Source organism: Diospyros lotus, chromosome 3 (assembly GCF_014633365.1).
Source record: "Diospyros lotus cultivar Yz01 chromosome 3, ASM1463336v1, whole genome shotgun sequence".
NCBI lineage: Eukaryota > Viridiplantae > Streptophyta > Magnoliopsida > Ericales > Ebenaceae > Diospyros > Diospyros lotus.
Window position 1 is genome coordinate 5,197,261 of NC_068340.1, and position 15,665 is coordinate 5,212,925.

Consider the following 15,665-nt stretch of genomic DNA (forward strand, 5'->3'; position numbering starts at 1 on the left):
ACATGAGGTCCTGACAGAAAGTATCCTACTTGGGAAGTTGATGAGACATTTTGATATATGAGCAAATTTTTGTCCCACTTCTTGAACATGCCACCAGCCATGTTAAGCTCATATGTGTAAATTCCAGAAATGCCTTACCCTCATTATTTTGTTCTTCAAATACATAACCTCCATACATATCTCTACATCTATTCACTTTTCTACCCACATGATCATTTGCATCACCTCCTAAATTGATCTTTCTCCTTTAGGTATTCTTTGCAATACTCTTCTAAATCCTCCCAAAATTGCCATTTATCTTTATCCTAACCCCACTTTTGGTGCATATATGTTAACGATATTCATAATCTCTTTTACTAGAACAACATTAACTACAATAATGTTGTCTCCTACTCTATTCACACTCACTATCCATCCTATATAGTTTTATGCTTAATAATTCTGCAAGAATGGAATTCTTTTCATTATCCTTTACACGATGATACATTGCTAGATATAGGGTTTGAAGAATTACAACGTAGGAAAGATTACAACAAAGGAAATAAGGAAAGATTATCTATACACAATTCTAGGAAAGTTTCCTAAACTGAAATTAAGTATCCTAATCTTGTTTTAGAAATTTCTAAAACACAAGATTAGTACAGCATCTAATCTCCTATTGGATGATGTGTCAAACCTTCCTTTTTCTTTTCTTTTGTAAATCTCATAGAAATCAACACTCCCCCTCAAACTGGTGAATGAATATCTATCATTTTCAGCTTGCATATCAAGTCTTTAAACCTTCTAGCAGCCAGCCCCTTTGTTAGAAGATCAGCCACTTGCTCTTCATAGGGAATATTGATCAGACCTGCTTCCAATTTTTCCTTTATAAAATATTGGTCTATTTCTATATGCTTTGTCTTATTATGTTGAATAGGATTATGAGCAATATTAATGGTTGATTGATTATCACAAAATAACTTGATTACACCATTAGTGGTGATTTTCAAATCCTCTAGAATAATCCTTAGCCATAACAACTCACATAAACCAAGGCCATTGCCCTAAATTTCGCTTTAGCACTTGACCAGGCTATAATGCTTTGCTTCTTACTCCTTCAGGATACAAGATTCCTACTTAGGAATACACAATACTCGGTTGTGGACCTTCTTTCAGTTAGGGACCTTACATAATCTGCATCCGTTTAGCCCTTAATATTTAACTCAATACCTATCCTGAACAAAATGCCCTTGCCCGGTGTTGTTTTTAGATAGCATAGTACTCTTCTCATTGCATGCATATGCTCCTTAGTTGGGTTGTGCATGAATTGACTTTACTAGACAACAAATGCAATGTCAGGTCTAGTATGCGAGAGATAAATCAAGCGACCCATCAATCTCTAATATCTTCCTTTGTCCACTGGTTGGCTGCTAGTGTTTTCTTCCAGTTTAATATTAGGTTCCATAGGAGTGCTAACTCCTTTTCCTTCCCAACAAACCTGTTTCTGTCAATAAATCCAAAATATACTTGCGTTGAGACAGAAAAATACCTGCTTTAGAATAGGTCACTTCTATTCCCAGAAAATACTTTAAGTGCACTAAGATCTTTAATTTCAAATATCCGGGCGAGGTTGTCCTAAAGGACTTTCTGTTCTTCAGCATCATTGCATGTAACCATTATATCATTTACATAAACTAGCAAGGCTGTCACCTTCTCTTTTATTAAGTGTTTAATGAATAAGGTACACTCTCCTCTGCTCTAGTGGTATCCCATGGATTTCATTGCCATAGAAAATCAATCAAACCAAGCTCGTGGCGAGTGCTTGAAGCCATAGAGTGCCTTTTTAAGCTTGAATCTTCTTTATGGAATCCTGGTGGTGGTTCCATGAACACTTCCTCCTCTAAATTCCCATGTAGAAAAGCATTCTTCACATCAAGTTGCTATAACTGCCACCCATAGCGTGCTACTAGAGATAAAAGTATTCTAACTGTTGTCATCTTTGCCACCGGAGCAAAGGTCTCAAGGTAATCTATCCCATAAGATTGAGTATAGCCTTCAGCCACTAGCCCAACCTTATATCTCTTTAATGTACCATCTGCATTGTATTTTAGGTTAAAAATTCACCTGCAATCCACTGGTTTGGGCACCCTTTGGTTTAGGCCCCAGCTCCCAAGTTTGATTTTTCTCCAATGTTCTCATCTCCTCCAGCAAAGTTTGCTTCCAATTCTGATCTTTTAAGGCCTCATCAACTGTCTTAGGAATGACAATGGTATCTAAGGAAGTCAGGAAGCTTTTGTGATTTTGGGAAAGACGGTGATAGAAAATATAGTTAGCTAATGGATATTGAATACAACTTCTAACCCCTTTTCTGAAAACAATAGGGAGATCCAAATCATTAGGGCTTGGGTTAGAAGAAACCAAAGGATGAATGATTTTAGTACCTAGGCTAGGAGCTAATGTTGATTCTGGCTGAGGCTGCAGAATAGGCTGAGATCTTCTCTTAAACACATAGGGAGAGCCTTTAAACTTGACCGGGGATGATGGTAGCTGATTTGCTTGATTAGGTATGACTTGCTCACTAGAGCGCTTGGTGAATGAGTAGGTGAGATGGGAGATGAGATAGGTTGAGCATTTTCTTCTAACCCATTAGAGCTTGATGGAACTAAATCCAAGTTAGGAAGAAAAACACCTTGGTCACCATACGACAGATTCTCCCCCTAGGGACCAAGACTAGAGGAGCCAAAAAAGGGTTGAGATTCAACAAAAGTAACACCTTTGAACACATAGAACTTTCTAGTGGAAGGATGATAATATTTGTATCCTTTCTGAGTAGGGAAATAGCCAAGAAAGACACACCTAAGAGCCCTAGGATCAAGTTTATCTTAGAAATGCTTGGGAATATGAACAAATGACACACAACTAAACACTTTAAGAGGAAGAGGGGCATGCAGACTAATGTCAGGAAAGTAGGAGGATAGACATTGAAAAGGGCTTTGATGGTTTAGAAGTTTACATGGAACTTTGTTGATTAGGTAGGCTGCTATTAAGACTGTCTCTCCCCAAAAATGTTTAGGAACATGACGGTGGTGGAGAAGGGCTCGAGCAACATCTAAGAGATGCCTCATTTTTCTTTTGGTTACTCCATTTTGTTGAAGAGTATCAATGTAGGAAGACTCATGGATAATGCTTGCTCGTTGGAAAAACAGATGCAAGTAGTGATTAAAATAATCTCTTGCATTATTAGTACAAAATTTCCAGATAGAGAAGGCAAATTGAATGAAAATCATTTTATGAAAGTTTGGTAGAATAGTACTAATAGCAACCTTGTCTTTTAAAAGAAATATCCAAATCATTCGAGTACAATCATCTATGAAAAAGATTAACCATCTAGCCCCAAAACAATTAGGTATCCTAGATGGTCCCCAAACATTAGAAGGAATCAACGAAAAAGGACTAGAAGATAACTTATTATTAAAAGGATAGGACACTCTATGATGCTTTGAGATTTCACACACATCACAATGAAGTGTACTCGGATCTAAATTTTTGAACACAATAGGGAACATAGTTTTTAGTAAGGAAAAATGTGGATGTCTAAGGCAATAGTGATGAAGCTAGATGTTGGTGAGATCAGAAGTTGACTAAGACGAACAAGCAAGATTAGGCTGAGTCCCCTTAGGAAAAACACTCTCCTTCTTCAAGTAATCAGCCCATTCTGCTCCTCAGCAACACCAATCATCTTTCTTGTGTCCAGTGCATGAAATTCACACATGAGAAGAAAAAATAACACGAGAATTTAGTTCTTTAGTGAGCTGATGAACTGAAATCAGGTTGGTAGATAAATTAGATACATGCAGAACCTGTTTAACAGGAAGAATGGGACTAAGAGTGACCCTACCCTAATCAGTTATAGGGAATGAAGTTCCATTGGCTATGGTTATTTGTTTGGAGGTTCCCAGAGGCTTATAGGTTTCAAAAACACTTAGATCATGAGACATATGGTCAGTGGGCCCTGAGTCTAGAATCCATAAGTCATTCCTATCAATTTTTGAGGTAGTAAAAGAAGAGTGGAAACAAGTACCTTGTGTGAGAGAGCAAGTTCCATCTTGAATTGTCCTCAGAAAATTTTTTAGTTTACTGATATCATTTGCATTCAACTGATTGAGATTAGTAGCTTATTATGCCTTATATGTGGATCCTTCCTCTTGCTCCTTATTTGAGAGATACGCTTGATTCTTTGAGGCTAAACTTCTAAAACCTCCTGTTTTATTTAGAGCTACCTCCTTCCCATGCAGTTTGAAGCATGTTTCCAAAATGTGCCTTGGCTTCTTACAGTAGGTGCACCACAAGCCTTCTCAATTTTGAGTTTTTTAATGCACATTAGGCTTCCCTGGATGAGATTTAAATCTAGTTCCCTCTCCTTTATTGGACATCATGGTTGATCCCTCTGAACTAGGTTCATTGAGCATAGTTATCCTCCGACACTCCTCACTTCGAACTATGGAAAACACCTTATTAAGAAATGGAAGCTTTTCTCTTCCAAGAATTTGGCTCCTAACTTGATCATACTTAGTATTAAAACCTGCCAAAAATTCCACTATTCTGTCTCGTTTAAGAATATTATTAAGGGTGGCTGCATCCTCACTACACACCACCTTAATATCTTGGTAATGATCAAGTTCAAGACAAAAACCATTCATCTTGCTGTAGTAATCGGTTATGTCAATGACCCTTGTTTAGTGCTACTTATCTTGGTTTTAATTTCAAAAATCACTGAGGCATCCTAAACTTTTGAATAGGTATGCTTAACCGTATCCCAAATATCTTTTGCAGAAGACGAGAACATATAATTTCTGCTTATCTCGAGTTGCATGAAACTCAACAACCATGACATGATCATGGAATCCTCAATATCCCACGTGAATGTGGGATTAGAGGTCTTAGGGCCCAGTGCAGTTAAGTGAGCAATCTTCCCTTGGCCTTTGAGAAAGGTCCTCATTAGTTGTGCCCATTATAGGTAGTTCCTGCCGTCTAAACGATAGGAATGATGCATTCTTGACAGTTCTCCGATGAGGGAGTTTCTGGTTGGCAGATCAAATGGAGTTTTCTTTCCTGTTGTCATGGATGGAGCAGCCTCAGAAATTTTTGACATATTCAGCGGAACAATGTGCTGAATAGGTAGAACAATGATAACCAAGAAGGTGCAATGAAGGCAGAACAGATAGGATGAAAGAGGGAAAGAAGGTGCAATGAAGGTACACCAGGGTTTAGAAGGAATAGGAAGGTACTATAGACTCTAATACCATGTAAGAATGGAATTCTTTTCATTATCCTTTACACGATGATACATCCCTAGATATAGGGTTTGAAGAATTACAACACAGGAAAGATTACAGCAAATGAAATAAGGAAAGATTATCTATACACAATTCTAGGAAAGTTTCCTAAACTGAAATTAAGTAAGTATCCTAATCTTGTTTTAGACATTTCTAAAACACAAGATTAGAACAACATCTAACCTCCTATCGGATGATGTGCCAAACCTTCCTTTTTCTTCTCTTTTGTAAATCTCATGGGAATCAACATTCCCCATTATTTTCTTTTACTTTCTCTGCTTAAGTACCAAAATTTATATCCAAAGTCAAAATTTTGGCCTTCTTGCCAACCCATCTCATCTCTTAAAAGGCAAATAAAATTAATTCTTCTTCTGATCTTCACTTCCATAGATTTTCCTAACAAGGATAACGCTCCATGATCGCAAAGCAAATTGTTAATGCTAACAAAAATTTGGAAAGTGTGATAATAGAGAAAACAATTGTCACAAGTACCATAAAATAGCAATGCCTTAATGAATCCAAAATTAACCTGGTTGTGATGGTGCTGGCAACAAATCAACACCAAGAAGATCTTGAAGAAAATCACCACCAGAAGAGCTAGTTGGTGGGGCATCATCTGAACTTAGATCTAGTAAATCAACAAGGGGAGCAGCAGTGGGTTTTGCAACTCCATTTGGAAGATTGATTGCAACTCCATTTGAAGTTAAAACAGTCGCCATCGCAGAACCAGCCTTCCTTCCGCTATAAGTTGCCTCATCCAGAACTGGCATCTTCTCAACCAAGGAAGACCTGCACACACTCATTCAAGCTACTCAGTGAGAGACAGACAGACAACATTAAATTTCAAAGAAGGGGGCAGGAAGGGAGAAATAAAGCATAAAAAGCAGAGTGTTTGTAATGTAAAACAATACATACCTGATATTCTGGTGCTTTTCAATGATGGAGTTAAATTCAAGAGCTCTCTGCTGCAGTTCAAGCATGAGATCTCCCTTATATTGAATGATGATATCCTTAATCCTCCTGCAGAAGATATACAACGTACAATCATGCTTTACTCAGAAGAATTGATCTCAATTTTTTTCTTTATTTTCCCCCTTGTTAGACAGGTAATGAAAGACTATAAGGTCCACAATATAGATGCGCTATAAGATTACAAACACAATATACTCTAACTGGCTTTTTCACAGATCATATGATATATAAGAGGTCTAATATAATGATACAAATAAAGAGAGTGGTAAATCCAAAAGTTCTCATAGATGCTGAATTCACAGACGAAAAAGAACAGCAGTAGTAGGGGGATGAATGCATACATAATAAGCCTACATATCATCAAGTGCGTAAAAATAATCCAAAACCTATGCAATAGCAAGCAGTAATTCCCCTTTCAGCCACAAAGATAGGCAACAAGAATGGTTCTATTTACATTATTAATCCATAAATCTACTCCTTATGAAGTCCAATAAGTCCTCTCCCTCCTAATAGATCACATCAAACAAAAATGAGATATCTTGCATGCAGTCCTTGCCCTAAGGCTCAGACTGCTCCGGCCCCAACCAGACAGTGAAGCTAAGGAACACAATTTCATTTTAATTCGATTGAAATGTCAAAATTGGTTCTGTTTCCTAAAAAACAGTATGAACCTTATTCCTAGTGTCGTTATAGTCATCATCATCGACTACACCTTATCCTAACCAAGTTAGAGTCGGTGGCACAACATTCAAGATGTTAATTGACTTGCGAAAGTCACATTGACAATACAAATCCAGCAAAGGAACAATGTGAAAAATTTCACACCCAATGCCCTTCTTGATGCAACCCTTTAGCAACAAAATGATGAAAGAAAACTCCAACACCATCTTCATATGGAAAAGTTTCATGAGATGGTAATGAATGAAGATAATTGATAAGGTCAAGTTCCGTCAATAGTTGATATTATGAAACCAACTTGTACCACATGGGAACACGACTATTAATGTTATATGAAAAGAAAAAAAAAAAAAAACAAACAAACCATGCTTTCACAAAGGACCTTTCACAAATTGGGAATGTTACAGCATTTATTAACAATTTATATTGCAATTATTTTATTTTCAATAATTTTATTTGATTGGAACCTTGTGCAAAATTAGAAATGTATATATTGTGCAGTGGCGGAGCCATGCGTTGGCCAGCTGGGGCCTTGGCCCCAGCTGACTTTTTGATTTTTTATATATATTATTATAGATAATTATAATTTTTACAATTTGGCCAAGGCTAAAATTATAATTTGGCCCGGGGTAAAATTCTTTCTTGGCTCCGCCACTGATATTGTGGTTCATATAATTAATTATTTGGCCTTAATTTTGTTGAGTATAGTTAGCCAGTTTTTGGACTCACCTTGTGAGAGTCATTGGCATGCTTTGGTTTGCACCTTGCAGTATATGAAGAGCTCACCTGGTAGAGGCTTGTCATTTCAGGATAACGACCATACGCAAGTTACAAGTTATGCGGATTCTAATTGGGTTGGTTGTCCTTTTGACAGACACTCTACTTTAGTTTATTGTGTTATGATTGGAGGCAATTTTGATTTTTTGGAAGAGTAAGAAACAACATGCTGTGACTAGGTCTAATGTAGAGGCAAAATATCGGGCCATGGCAGTAGCCACATGTGAGCTAGTTTGGCTTAAACAACTTCTTAAGGAGTTGCAGTTGGGAGATTCAGGGTCCATGCAACTTATGTGTGAAAATCAAGCTGCTCCTCATATTTCCTCTAATCTAGTTTTTCATTAGAGGACCAAACATATTGAAATAGACTATCATTTTGTGAATGTAAGACTGGTTTCTGGTGAGATTATCACTGGTTTTGTGGGTACAAATGACCAGCTGTCTGACCTGTTCACTAAAGTGCTTTGAGGTCTGAGGATTAACTACATTTGTACCAAACGAGGAACAAATGACATGTATGCACCCACTTGAGAGGGAGTGTTGAGAATATAGTTAGTGTTGTGGTAGTGTTGTACATAAGTAGTTAGTTTATGTGTTGTACATAATAGAGCTTGTACCTAGCAGGCACATAAATACCTGAAACCTAACTAAATAGAAGTTAGATCTATGTTTTTCCCTCCATTATTTCTCTCTCTTTCTCTATATGTTGATTAACAAATTAATAGCAGCCAATTTTACTTCTAAAATCCTTGTAACTTTTATCTTACAAGACCTATAGACTGTAGAGAAGTAGTTTGGTTTGTCCTGTACAACAGAATTAAGTTGTTGTTACAGTTGAGTTCAGTTTGTTAGTTAGGACTTGTCCACCTGTTTTTTTTTGTACAGCTGTACAAAGTTAGTTGTATTTCTAACAGAATCAGTAGAGTATTTAAGTCTATAAATACTCATCTGATTCTGGGTTTTCCTGTAATCAAGGATCATTCTTCAGCAAATCTTTCTGTTTCTTTTCAGTCTCTTTCCTTTTCTTTCTAGAAGCTCTCGCTTCATAGACCTCCACAACCATTCAATTCTTTATTCAGTCAGCTTGTATAAGCATTTATATAAACTTTAGTTTCTCATTCAACTTTATCACAGTTTCCATTTTTTCTCTGGAAAAATATTGTTTCCAGAACATTCTATTGCCAAGCTAACTAAAACAGCAGAAGAGAACAAAATTTTGATCCATGCATGAAGCCCATGGTTATCCAAGTTAACCAAAGCAGCACAAATGTAATTTTGATCCTTGCATGAAGCCCATGATTACTGAAGGCCTCACACACTAAGCCATAGAGACAGTGAACAGAATGTTTCACACATTTTCTGTCAATATCAAATTTGTCCACAATGCAAAATAACTGAGAACTGAGAATGCTAGTCTACATGTAAAACACCATCCTATTGGGAACCTTTGTCATCCAAATTGCCTCAAGGATAGTGCACCAACAAGTTATAACTTCAGTCAGCAGAGCAGAAAGTGACCAATTGAAGAAGGATCCCCTCCCAACGGGCACCAAACCAATTTATCATCTCTCTAACCAGTCGGACACGATTCTCATTAAGAATTTCCAATAAAGTTACCAAATAGTGAATCTCCTATTCATGCAAATTCCACCTAACCTAAGAAGACCGTGCAAATCCCATCTTGGAAAGAAGAGGACTCCACCAGCGTCACTCCCTTGCTAAATGGAAACTAATTGAAGTGTGGATGAAAATGTCAAACAATGGCCTATGATAACACCAACCATCCAGCCTAGAACTGATATCTAAAAGAAACAAATTTCTGAAAAAACCTCCTTCATAATACCCCCTCTACAACCCTAAACCATTCCAAACCAAATTCTATCTCTAGGTTATCCATGCTATGCCCCCCGCCCCGGGGAGAGAGAGAGAGAGAGAGAGAGAGTGGTCTCATTGCAGACCTTATTAAAGAGCCCAATCTTGCTGACCCATCAAAGCCTAAGTGTGTGAGACTTTATTCCAACCGACCATATGCTTAAATTCATCCCTAAGCCACCCCAAAAGGAAAGCCTTTGGCAACTTATCAAGCTTTTTAGTGATAGCAAAAGGAATTGTAAATAAGGAATAAAGCATAAACAACTAGAATATGTAGGTTAAGACAGCCACCTCTTGGAAAGATAATGTCATTTCCAAGGCAACCTTTTTTCTCAAACTTGTTCTATCAGTCCATCCCAATCCGCCATGGATTAAGGGAGTTGAGTTTCAAACCCAAAAAAAAGAGCAGGTACAGAACCTAACCTACAGGAATAAAATCACTGTAGCCTAGTTAATTTGTGAACAAGACATAATCATACAACACAAAAGGACATCCACAAATGTCTCAACTCTCTCAGACAGTACCACATCTGACTCTCTTAACAGTCCTACATTGAATTCAAAAAAAGGGGCACCCCAATGCACATGGCTCCCTGCTTTGCGAGGGTAGGGAAGGGTCATTTTTGTATGCAACCTTACTCTTGCTCTACAAAGAGAGAATTTTCACAACTTGAACACATGACCTTCCAGTCTTGAAGAGCAACCTTATGTCATGAACCTAGGGTTCATAACAAGGTTGGAATTGGCAATCGGAAGGATCCGATTGAATAGGACTGAAACAGAATGATTTAAGAGGGAAATGGGGTAGAAATGGAGGAGAAATTAGAAAGAATTGAGGGAGAGCAGTAGAGAGGAATGAGGGAGATTTGAAAGAATTCTTAGAGAGAGAATGAGAGTTTCATTAATCAATTCATGCCTATCCCTTTCCTACAGCTGAAGCAATATATATATCTAGCCTCACTTAGCTACCAAACAAAACTCTCTAACCAACTAAGCTACAAGACAAAAATGGAAAATAACAGAATAACAACACTCCTGTGTTGTAATCGAATTACAAAAATAACCCCTAACTGTAATTGTAACTCAATTATAGTTTTGCCCTTATAATACCCAAGGTCGTGACAATTCCCCCCCCTTGAAATGTTTCTTGTCACCAAGAAACTTATTACCACCTAGCCGTTGCTTCTTTATCCAATGTCCATCTTCACCTAGTGGTTTCTTCTTCGCTTTTCCTTCTTCTTATCTTGTTTTTCCCTTTTCTTTTCTTTCTCCTTAGCAACAACAACATTATGTCTTGCTGCCACACCAATTTCAGCCATCCGTCTCTTCCTTAGTGCCGTTAAAAATGGTTCCAAATGTGCCATCAGCCTTACAACCCCATCCTCCAACTCTTATTGCTGCAATGTTACCTTTGCTTTGTCTTGTGTGCTCATGCCAATGACATACATGTGAGATGTTCCAAGCAAGGTGTCCGGTGTAATCATTTGTTCCTTCTCTTTAGGCTCCTTATTTTGCTGTTTCAAGAGATCAATGGCATCAGGAGTCTCAGCTCTAGTGGCAGTGCTTGAGAAGTTGCCAATTGATTGAGTGCCATCCTCCACTTCCTCCTCCCCAATCTCTTCTTCCATGTACTCCTCAACCCTCTTCACAGCCAAGGCCAAGGGAGCAATATGTTTAGGACTCTTCCATATCTTCAGTAGGGGCCTTCTCAAGTGGAAATACTTTTACTTGCTGGTAGTTGGAGTATACCAAGGATTTACTTTCAGCAAAGCTGTCTAACTTCGGCTGCTCCACTTTAAGGAATTCTTCCTTGTTAAAACTCCCGTGATAATCATCGAAGTATTCGGCGGGAAAACTATAATGATACTCTTTAGATAGTATCATTGCAAACTCTTGCAACTTCTCGCGAAACATTTGACCGAATTCCTTGCACTCTTCATGTATTACACTTCTCGTTTCCTTGTCAACTTGGCTGATCCCTTTCTTTTGTTCACTGTTGCTGCTAACTGAAAATGCAGCTTTCTTTGGCTGCCATTGAAGCTCCCTTTCAGCTGAAAATGAAGCATTCATTTGCTGCAATTGAGGCTCCAATGGCCTCCTGTGCACTCTGCCTGCCTTGGCAAAACTTTCACTAGCAGAACGAGACACAAGCCAAGAATTCATAGCACTGTCCATCCTGGATCCTCAGCACTTCTCTTCTGTAACTGCCTTACCCAGTCACCTCTAAAATTGATCCAAGAAGTGGCAAATTTCAGGCGTTGCTTCGCTGCAAATTCCAACCTATTTTGGGAACAAAAGAAGTTGCCAGTTACAACGACTTTATAGCCTCCTAGAGTCTCCTAAAGCATCCAACTCCCAGCCAAAAATCACAATTGGAATCTAACCACGAGAATCAATGGCCGTCTTCCTCTTAGTAGTCGCCTCCAAATCACCAACGAAAATCACTGCTCGCTGTTCGCCGTGACTAAGGAATTCCACCAAGGATCAGTTAGAACAACCTACCTTGCTCATTGCTTCAGTCGCTAGTTATGGGCTCGGTTCTCTCTGGGTTGATTCTTCTATAATGGTCGGAATCCCCTTCCGATCAGGGTGGGCAGCTCGCTTCACCCGAACGGTTAGAATTGCTTCTCGACCCAAAAAATGCAACATCACCATGCCTTTTGATCCAGCGGCCACACCCACAGAATTCCAAACGGAATTCCTGATCAAAACTGCCACAACCACACCTATAGGAAGCTTACCGGTCTGGGTCGTAATGGTCTGGGTCGTCCGCTTCACCTCCGATGGGCTTACGCTCGCCTTGGACGGTCGCAACACTCCCAAGTCCAAATCGCGACCTCCTGGCCGTTCGCGTCACCCTCTGGTCACCCACTCCAGTCGTTCGACCAACCTGTGTCACTGCTGTCGCTCCCTAAGCTTGCTTGGATGGCCGAGGTCGGTTCCGTTACCGTCCTTCAAGGTCGCCTCTGAAGTGAGTCTCGTCCTCGTCTTAAGCAACTTGACTCGCCTCTGACACTGCTACTTGACTTTGCCAAACGATGCGCAAATGGCAGGCCACGAGCTTCCGAGAACGCATTTGACGGACTCCCTCACCAATAACGAGCGTTGTTTGTTCGCAAGGCTTCGCCTCACCCAGAATCGCTTCTCACCGTTTGGGTTGGGCTTGCTTCCTCATCTAAAAGTTCCAATCAACTGGAATCAAATCCACACGCCGCCAAAATCTGCCTTACCTCAATCGCCAACGAAAACCACTCATCACAGTAGTCGCCTTCAACTGGAATCAAATCCACAGCCAAGAATTAACTGCTCTGATACCATTTGTCATGAACCTAGGCACTGTTATTAAAATCTTACGATTCACGATTCGAATTGTACGATTCGACTCGATTCATATAGAAATCGAGTCGAATCAATATGGTGAATCTAAAATCCTTTAGAATCGTACGATTCACGATTCGAATTGTACGATTTGACTCGATTCATATAGAAATCGAGTCGAATTTATAAGGTGAATCGAAAATCCCTTAGAATCAACTATGAACCAGACGAATCGATCGTGAATCGCATGAATAGCACGATTCATCCGATTCGTGCGACTTCGTCTGCATGTGCGCTTTAATCAAATATTCGTTCGATTTGGCTATCTTTGAAAACAAAGAAGATGATGAAGATGATTGATAATTAGTGAAGATTATGGACAGTGGAGTTTATTAGTAACCTTACAGTTGTAGGTTTTTTTTTTTTTTTTCTGGCTTGTTATTTTGAAAGTGGTTTGGTTTGGTACAATTTGAATTTAAAGGCAACATGAATATACTTTTGCCTTTTGGTATAATTTTAAACTTAGCAAATATATTTAGAAGTTTATTTATCTATTTATATTTAAAATAATTGATCATGGTGGGCACATTATTTATTTTTTATGGATATATATTATTTATAGTTAAAATTGAGAATGCGTATCGAATCTTAAGATTCGATTTGATTCTCGATTCACGATTCTTAAAATAAGGATTTCGATTCTCGATTCGAATCTCAATTTAATAACTATGAGCCTAGAGTTCATAATAAGATTGAAATTGGCAATCGAAAGGATCTGATTGAATATAACTGAAACATGATTATTTAAGAGGGAAATGGGGCAGAAATTAGAAAGAATTGAGGGAGAGTAGTAGAGATAAATGAGGGAGATTTGAGAGAATTCTTAGAGAGAGAATGAGAGTTTCATTAATCAATTCACGCCTATCCCCTTCCTACAGCTGAGGCAATATATATATAGCCTCACTTAGCTACTAAACAAAACTCTCTAACCAACTAAGCTATAAGACAAAAAAGAAAAATAACATAATAACAACACCCATGTGTTGTAACCGAATTACAAAAATACCCTCTAACAGTAATTGTAACTCAATTACAGCTTTGTCCCTATAATACCCAAGGTCGTGACACCTTACTATTGTTATCAACACTCACCCTCTGATGGATGGAATCAATTGACAACACAAATACTGGATAAATTGAAGTAAAAAAATATAAGGTTTCCAGTATCAAATCCAAAGAAACTAAAAGAGGGGGAAAAAAAAAGGTGACAAAAATAGAGAACAACACTATTCCTGTTCACCAAGTGAAATTATGAAAAAGATCTGAGAGTCAAGTGACAATTCAAAAAGTATCTTCCTGCAAAACCAATCTTGCCAAAAAGAAAAAAATTCTTTACCGAACAAATAGTCAAAACTTCCTAAAACAAATAGAACTGTTTTCCCTAAGAGAATAATGATTACCTTTTTTTTTTTTTTGAAATAAGTGAGCACAAATAATGATTACCTTCTACTACAGAATAGTGAGTGTTGGATGATGATTAGGCCTTAGCAGGTAGTGTTTCCAATTATATTCATTAAAATAAAACAACAGCATCAGCATATCAAGCCTTAATACAACTATGTAGAGTTGACTACATAAATTCTAATTTGCCAATCATTTCTATCTATGGCCTTATCTTCTATAAGGCCCTTATAACATATATCATACCAAAGAGTCTCCCAACAAGTTTTTCTTAATCCTTCTCTATCTCATCTGCTAAGTACTTGTTCTATTCTACCCACTCTCTTCACATGAGTCTCTATTAGTCTTCTAATCATATGATCAAACCATCTTAATCGTGTATCTTATCTTTAATAGGAGCCATTCTGACCTTATTTTGAATAACCTTATTTCTAATTTTATCTTTCTTATATGACACATCAATCTTAATATCCCCATCTCCATTAACTCATATTTTACACGAGCTGGTCTTATATATGTTTTATAAAATTTTCTTTTCAACTTTAACAGAATCTTAATTATAATCATTAAAATGTTCAAACAATACTTCAATCTTTATAATCAGCCAAAGTTGTGCAATATTTATGATGAATTCAAATGTACTATGTAAATGTAGCAATCAAGATATGGAGACATATACAAAAAATGGCAGAATGGGTTCGCTGTAGTCAGCAAGATATTACAAGATTGTCAATGCTTTTTCCAAGAGATACAACAGTACGGAAACTCTATGAAAACTTCAGTTTTGGCAGCTGAAATTTATTGGAGAACAGTGACAGTTAAAGGAGATTGTGAAAATGACAACAGCATAGGAATTAGAACTCCAAGTGAAATTAGATGACCATCTGAAACCAACAATGTATTTATCAAGTAAAATCAAGATCTTGAGATTTTTTAGCATTAAATCAGGCATATTCATCTAGAAATCCATCTTATTTAATAAGACTTCACAAAATCTGCAGAAATGAAAAAGCCACAGGAAATTTATAACTCCCAAAAATTGCTATAGAGAAGACTGGACCAACATTTATTTGATGAATAAATGAGAAGGTCATGAATCATACCGTGAACAAGCAGGAAAACGACTAGACAGCTTTAAGAGAGCAATCAAACCCATTGCTCGAGTGGTGAGATCTGAGGTATGGCGCTTTATAGCAATCTCTATGACATCCACTGCATCAGACTCTGTTACCTGCATAGAATAACCAAGTTTGGATGCTTTCAGATGAAAGA

General features: G+C 37.8%; 1 protein-coding gene across 1 annotated transcript in view; it reads right to left on the reverse strand.

The window, feature by feature from the left end:
- LOC127796631 (AP-1 complex subunit gamma-2-like) overlaps positions 1-15,665 on the reverse strand; it is a 94,011-nt gene that overhangs the window by 12,676 nt on the left and 65,670 nt on the right. Inside the window, exons 12-14 of the mRNA XM_052328875.1 lie at positions 15,497-15,624; positions 6,231-6,335; positions 5,845-6,104 (exon numbers count right to left, since the gene is read on the reverse strand). Of these exons, the coding sequence (XP_052184835.1) occupies positions 5,845-6,104; positions 6,231-6,335; positions 15,497-15,624 (493 nt within the window). The remainder of the gene's footprint in view (positions 1-5,844; positions 6,105-6,230; positions 6,336-15,496; positions 15,625-15,665) is intronic.